This window comes from Schistocerca americana, chromosome 3, assembly GCF_021461395.2.
Source record: "Schistocerca americana isolate TAMUIC-IGC-003095 chromosome 3, iqSchAmer2.1, whole genome shotgun sequence".
NCBI lineage: Eukaryota > Metazoa > Arthropoda > Insecta > Orthoptera > Acrididae > Schistocerca > Schistocerca americana.
The window spans coordinates 603289333-603297187 of record NC_060121.1 but is presented as its reverse complement, the minus strand read 5'-3'; the positions used below and the strand labels follow the sequence as shown (position 1 = coordinate 603297187).

The 7855-nt window shown below is 33.5% G+C and overlaps 1 protein-coding gene across 1 annotated transcript in view; it reads right to left on the bottom strand.

Annotated features, from left to right (window-relative positions):
• Window positions 1-294: 294 nt before the first annotated feature.
• LOC124605525 (SH3 domain-binding protein 5 homolog) overlaps window positions 295-7855 on the bottom strand; it is an 89459-nt gene continuing 81898 nt past the window's right edge. Inside the window, exon 8 of the mRNA XM_047137269.1 lies at window positions 295-6160. Within this exon, the coding sequence (XP_046993225.1) occupies window positions 5708-6160 (453 nt within the window). The 3' untranslated portion in view covers window positions 295-5707. The remainder of the gene's footprint in view (window positions 6161-7855) is intronic.

The window sequence follows — 7855 nt, the reverse complement described above, 5'->3', positions numbered from 1 at the left end:
AATCAACAAAAGCAAACAACAACCACACTTAGTCACTTTCTTAGTTGAGGAAATATTTCAAAAAAAACTTTAAAGAAGATTACTCTGAACAACACACAGAATTTCACTTTTTTTTTTTTTTTTTTTTCAAACACACACTTTATAATTATTTAACTGGCTGATAAGGTCAGTTTTGTTCATGAATCATTAAATCTTGATTACTACACAGTATTGCTTTGGATAGCATATCAAACAGCGATTTAACACCTAAAAATCAAGACTAAAAGAAAAAATGAAACCACAAATGTTGTCACATCTTTAATAAAATAGATTTTATTCAGTGAGGATTCACAATAACTGGATACTACTGTACATAAAACACAAAAAAGTCACAAAAGAAACAAATACAATTTTGGTACAAAAAAGTTAGAACAGAAGATCAAAGTTGGTTTCTAAAAGTCTGTATTTATGAGCACCATTCTGGCAAGCACCATTCCTTAATTACATAATGGTTAAAAAGACATTAAACAACTAAACTGAAAACTCTGCATACTTACAAATGATAGGCAACTAGTTCATTTACATTTAGACAAGTATGGAAATGTGGAAGTTAATTGGCAGTTCGAACAGTACATAAAGTGAATGCTTTTGCACAAACTAGTCAGAATGGGCTGCTCTGCAAAAATGTACACACTTATTCTTCATATAACAGTAAACCATTTAAAATAGATAATCACACAGACAATATCTGTATCTTGGTAGCAATATTTCAGCAAAGCTACATGAGGGAGGGGGGGATTAAAAAAATCAAAACCTGTCTGTTGCTGAAATGCTATCACAAAATAAGTCACTTCAGACTGCCAATCATTTTTAAAAACAGAAGCAGCTATAACCACAATAATTTCCTCTCTGCTATTTAATGAATTGTCCATGACTGTTCAAAATATTGATGCTGTTTTGTGAGACCAAATAATAAAGTTTCAGATGTAGACAAATAACTGCAACTTTGAAAGTATATTGTACACATTATTTATGACTCTTAGAAAAGCCCACAATCAGAGACATTCCGCACAACTGCTAAAATTTCAGATCACTATAATGTACACCAATTGGTAACACCAGGCATATCCTGTTAATATAATATGCTCCCATTACTTGTACAAGACTAGACGGCAGCAACATGCAGAATTGCTTGGACATTTTTTAATCAGGTATTATATTGAATCACAAATGAACAGAGTCAAAGGTATACCTGAAAGACGATAAATTTAATTAAAAATGTTTTAAGTTTTTCTAACACATCAATCTACCACCAGGGATCCACAATATGAAAAGTATTTTTGTAATTGAATTATTAAGAGAAGCTTCTGAATTGTAACTATACTAAAAACAGAAGTGTTTTTACAGTTGTACTATTTAAATAAGGACAGCACACAACCTGTAAGTAGTTTTGTACCTATTAACACTATAAAACTGCCACAACACATTTCCATACTATATTTTTGTACAAAATCTTTGTACATCTACTTTGTTTAGTTTAGTTTCAAATAAAAACACAATTACTAGAAATATTTACATGTAAGAAGGTACCTCACAGTAATACTGGTTTCTATTGCAAGTTCTTAAAGACAGTTTGATACCGTTTGATATGTTTGCGGAACAACAGGAAGAAAGTTCCAAATAATAAACTTCAAAAAATTACTTTCTAATCACGTGTATTTTTTCTGTTTCTTATGGTAATACGAAGTCCTTGGTGGAATATCAACAATGGTAGGAGTAAGCGTAACAGTCTACCATATAGCTGTCAGTAAGTGCACACACAAGACAGAGAACATTGCTAGGCAGTCAGCATTGTTCCTATGACAAGACACCATGAAAGCTTAGTAACATTGTCAGTCTTGATTATGTGCCAACTGACATCTCAACTAAATGGTGAGTTGCCTCCATTACTCCTCCCATTGATTTTGCTGGTCTACAGCTTCTCAACAGGTTTCAGTCTTAAATTTTATCTCTAAGCTCCGTATTTTATAACTTTATGCTACTTGCAACACCACCGTTATCTTTTTACTTTAAGATAGTAACTGGCATCTGCTCTCTTTTTTTCTGACATGCAGTTTTATGTTTGTCACATAAAATTATTCTCCATATTCTTCCATAGTGTGAATTTCTCTGTTTCTCTTGTTAGTAGAAACTCAATGATTGTTTTGTATTGACACTTATCTTGTATTTAAATGAGTCATTAAAAAAATATGTGACTTTGTGTGTTGTGACAGAAACAGTTTTCAGTCAGTAAAGATCCAAATATCATACTCACAAAAGCTACTGTAAGATATGGCACAAAGATATTCATTTGAAGCTTTTGGTCTACTGCTAACAATTCTTGGGTAACTTTTACTCAAAGGTTTTATCATGTTGACTCCTTTCTTCCAGAAATTTTTGAGTAAGTTCTTAAAATTACCTTCAGAAAGATGTCTTTTTATACCACAGAAGTTGCTGTGGAACACAAATATTTCTTTCTTGAATTTTAGAGAAGCTGCAGAATCTAATGTACAGAAACTATTGTTAAAATTCAGCAGTCCCGTGAAATAAAGTGGACAGTATGATTGGGCACAAATGATGAGCACAACACTAATAACAATGTTTGATTTTGATATTATGAAGTGTAAACAATGAGCACTAATGTTTTCTACCATGACTCAAAACAATGACATCCATATTTTTGTGTAACAATAATTATGTAAAAGAACACTGGATATGATCACAAAAATGAGTATTATTAAGTGCACACAAGATACCAATGGGATAATGTCTTTCCATTGTCACAGAAAGTGCAACTTATAAATGTCTGGGAGTAAAGGGTAAGTGCAAATATTTTTGCTAATATAATCAAGCAACAGAAGTGTCATCTTATGTGTTTGTTGTATGGATACTGGAAATCTACATGGAATAACAATTCACTACCTGGAGTTAAAAAATGTTGCTGCACAGTGTTTTGAGAAAGGAATAACAGTGTCACTTACCAGCAAGTCAACAAAGTAAGATTGACAAATCACCAATAATATTAAGTCAACTGTTACAAATCAGTTACTGTGACTGTTTTTCCAAAGCTCACATATGATTCATCATCTTACATAAATTGGAAGAAATAACGCACATTGGCCAATTTTCTCAAAAATCACACAGCAACAAACCCCTCCCAAATACTTCCCCATTATATACATGCACACACAAGCAAGCAGCCCTTTACAATTACATATTCTGTAATATGCTTTACAATTAACATACTGAGATTTGGTCAACATTTACAAAAATAGTTTTGATTATAGAACGAGTTTTGTCCACCCATTCTTACTTTATGAGCTGCTTAAATTTATCCTTAGGCTCATCACAACAGATTTTTATTTTATTTTTTTCAAACAACAAACAAATAAAGTTTACTTTAGCTGGTTTCAGTCTCTCATAAAAATTATCTTTACAGAATCGAGTGGGATAATTTATTTCACACTGGCACTGCGTGCACTCTCTCTCTCTCTCTCTCTCTCTCTCTCTCTCTCTCTCTGAGTGTGTGTGTTTGCACTCTGTATTAATAATGGCCCATTTCCAGGTCAATAAGTGAGAGAGACTATATATTGTTCTGAGGCTTACTAGTTATATAATATTTACAAGCATTATTCACATTTATGAAAATATAACAGCATACATTAATTTTGGCTAAGAGCCCAGAAACACACTAATACTCTAATTATCTACCAACAGATGCAAAACTGATGGCAACAGATTTACTGGCCGAATGAAGTACATACTGCACATAGAAAAAGAGACGAGGTGATTTCTTGTGATGTTACATGGTTCCATTACAGCAAATTGGCCTTTTATGTAAATGGTTGTAGTACAATAGGCAACAATACTACCTAGAACATTTTCTGTATTTAAATGACTATTAGTATGATGTAGAATGAAACCACACATGAAATTAGACAGAATTCAATTGACTAAGCAAAAATCCAGTTTGTCGTTCCAAGAATTATGTAAATGTAGAAAAGAATAAAACGCAATTAACAACCTGTTCTAAAGCACTAAAGAATGAAGGAATTTCAAATTTAAATATAAAAAATGTTTGGGCCTATAACAGGCAGTTGGAAATCAGTAAGTGTCACAGGTGTAAAGAAGATTAACAAAGTTAACAGTCATTATAACTGAAGGTTATAGAATTCACTGAACTATACAGAACTATTAATAAATGAATGAAAGAAAATTATACAAGTGCCAATTGAAAACTAGATTCCAGATGAAACAACACAGGCATCACTTATGTTGGAAGGCATCACATATGATGAACGTCTCATCCACCTGGACCTTGCACAAAGCATTTATGTCCAGAACAAACGTATATGACACAAATTTAAACATTTCCTTAATACTTGTGTCTCTCCTAATCAAACTTGAAATTGTGATAGATTCTGAGTCCAAATATGTTCCTGAAATATTGTCCAAGGATGTGGTTAAATCCATTTAGTATACAAAAATACACCAGGGACTGATGATAGCAATGATAAATATGGGAGCTGAGGGAGATATTTGTAAACATTTTAATTTAAAAAGATGGGGACATAAGGATAGGCAACAACAATAGAGTGTAAAATTCAGAATTAAAAAGTGTGTTACAGATGATGTTTCTATTTCATCTGAGCTATTTTCTGTGGTCTTAAAAGAGTTTTTTAAATTACTAAACAGTGTTTGCAGAGTAAGTGACAGCAAGAAGAGCTATCTGAATGACCACCAATTAGCACAAAAAAACTGATCCTTTGTTCCAACCTCAGAAAAAGTGCAACAAAAAACAGTGGTGCTCAATGGAGTTAGTAGCTCAAAATGACATGCTGGAGGGAAGCTAGAAAGGAGTGATAATGATGTCATTGATCCCGTTGCAGTATATGTCCACTCAAAGTGATTATGAACACTGAGTGTGAAGTACATCTACACCATGTCTAATTTCCCCCAGTTCATGTTAAAGAAATAAGAGTGCTTACAAGCTGTACAAACAACGCCACAATGCCACACATCACACAATCCCTCAACACAAGAAATCAAATCAACACTTTTTCATTCCAAACTGTGCTCTATTGCAGCAATGAAATGTAAAACAAGATGGCATAATAAACACATATAGCAAAAAGGGCTTTCATTAAGGTCCTATTAACCAGCACAGTGTGTTTTGTACGAAGTTACAAATTTTATACTGAACAGAAAAACAGACAAGAATAGTTTTAGTGACCTTCAGGTGAATGGACAATAATTATAAAAACATTATAATAATTAAAACAGTCTATTACAGCATTGTAAGCTAAAACTATTGCAGAATCTGAATAAATAAAATATTTATTTGTACATAATCTTACGCAGCATTATTAGATGATGCATGATGGACACCATCCAGGTACATACTCAAGCTGTCAAAGACAGCAGACAAAATATCATATCGTTACAGAGAGAAACAGACATCCTGTTTCAATATGATTCACAGCAGCGAGATCCTGGTAATGTACCTCATGCAACTATGAATGAAAACAATGAAGCAACATCAACCACAATAACAACAACAGCTACAACAACCACAACAACTTAATGACATCTATGAAAAGTAAACAGCCATCAAGACACACAGCAGGCAGATACTGTTTGTCAGTCTTGTCAATAAAACAATATCTGTCATTCCGCATAGTACATATTATCAGTATTTCTGCAGATGTTTTGATGGAGATGATATATGATGTGGCGAACCAGTCAGTGGACTGTTGCACATGAGTTTATGAACAGAGAGCTCCAGATCTTCAACTTCCCTACTACAGTTTCGGTCCATTTTATGAGTGGGGCTCTGCTGCTCTTTCGAGCAGTTCCTACTTTCTACACACTTGGCTGGTGAGGAATTACTACTCTGTTGTGGTGTGCCCTTGGCTGACATACATGTCTTTCCTGTGACAGAAGAATCATTTGTCCCCTTCTGAATGCTGTCAGTGTTGTTAGCTACATGGACAACATCATCTTTATGAACTAGAGACAGTCTATGAAGCCTGTGGACAGATTCTTTCAGTTCAGCCTCCCATGTTAATTCTTCTGTGTTGTTTCCACCTTCTACAGGGCGAGTTTGCAGCTCCTGCACACACTGCTTCAGTTTCTCCAAATCCTGAAATAGTAAACATCTATTACATACTCAATAGTTAACATAATGACAATTTATAATGATGACTTTAGTAACATGTGCAACAATGCAGCAAATTACTCCACAAACTGAGTAAACCACTTCATCAAAATAGACTCCCACTGTAACTTACAGCATATTAAGTGAGAAACAGCAATGGGAAGTAAAAACCAACAAGAGAAATACAGAATTTGTATGCAACAGAAGACCTGCTAATGATAGAATACTTATTGAAACTGAATTTACTGTTGTATTGAAAATAATGATAGTATTAATTTCCTAGATCTGTACATTAATAAGAAAACAACAAATACACCTTCCAAGTAAACAGAAAAAAAGACACCACTACATACAGTCCATCTTGCCACACAGCAACACATGAGCATGCCACATATAGAGCACTAATTAACAGAGCCTCTAATATAGACCACTTGATAAATATGTGAAGTATGATGAACAATCAAACAAATAGATGCAGCAAATAGCAGTGCTGAAACTTGGAAACAGCCTCATCAAAAAGAATTGCTACACAAAACTTAGAAAAGAAAAATCCACTACCTGTACACTGTTCATTAGTAACATTCCTACAAAATAGATTTTTATTCAGACTACACATCAGCAACATTGCTTTCACAACACAACACAAATTGCAAGAAACAGCCAAACAAAATATTCACAACACATGCAGATAAACACAAATAATCAGCCATATTTGAAACTTTACATGTAAAACTTTTGTATAAGCCAAACTTGAAAAATTTTTCAAAAAAAGATACATATAAACAATTGTTTTAAATTGGAAACTGCTACCCATGTTATAGACACTGGGCATCCATTCCCTGATACTACATAAAGTGGACAACAGTTATCACATGGATTTATACAAAGAACTTGAAATTTTAATCACTACATAGTACAAGGAAACAATTTGCTCAATGGCAGGTTAGAAAGTAACAGCGTAAATTTCTTTAAGAATTTCTCCAAAGGTGAATGCTTCTTCTATTAATAGCAGAGATTTATGAAATGTTTGTTCAGTAAGAGCAAACATACTTTATGACTGTTTGTCCCATAAAAAATCATCTTTATACAATAAATACTGAAAATCAAATTGTATAACATGTGCCAAGATGTAAATACGATTGTACAAAAAATATCTCTACTCATAGTGTATCTATTACCTTAGCTACTGAAGAATCTTTGGCATTCTCCAGCCACTGATAAAGAGTGAAGCATGTCTCTGAGATTATTATAGGAATGTGTAATACAACAACTTTAGCCTACATAAAAGACAGCTGATGATGGCAGCATGATGCCGAAATTCTTCGTGCCAGTAAATATTGGAACAAAAATATGACAGAAGCTGAATGAGTGGTATTTAATCTCACAATCCAGTGCCACCCTCAACCAATTCAATGCAACACAAACAAATTCAAGTACAGTGTATACTTGACCAAAACAGAATCATGCCTCTTCCACTTATAATGAATCATACATAAAGATGATACTAGAGGTACTGGATGATAATAAGATGCTGATGATAGTGTAAAAATTAATCACCCTGTCCTGTACATGCTAAATGGTAATAGGTCTATTGGCAAAAGTAATTTAAATCACATCTAGGTTAACAGAAGAATTGAATACACATACACTGTACTACTGCAAGATGCAAATCTCCCCCTA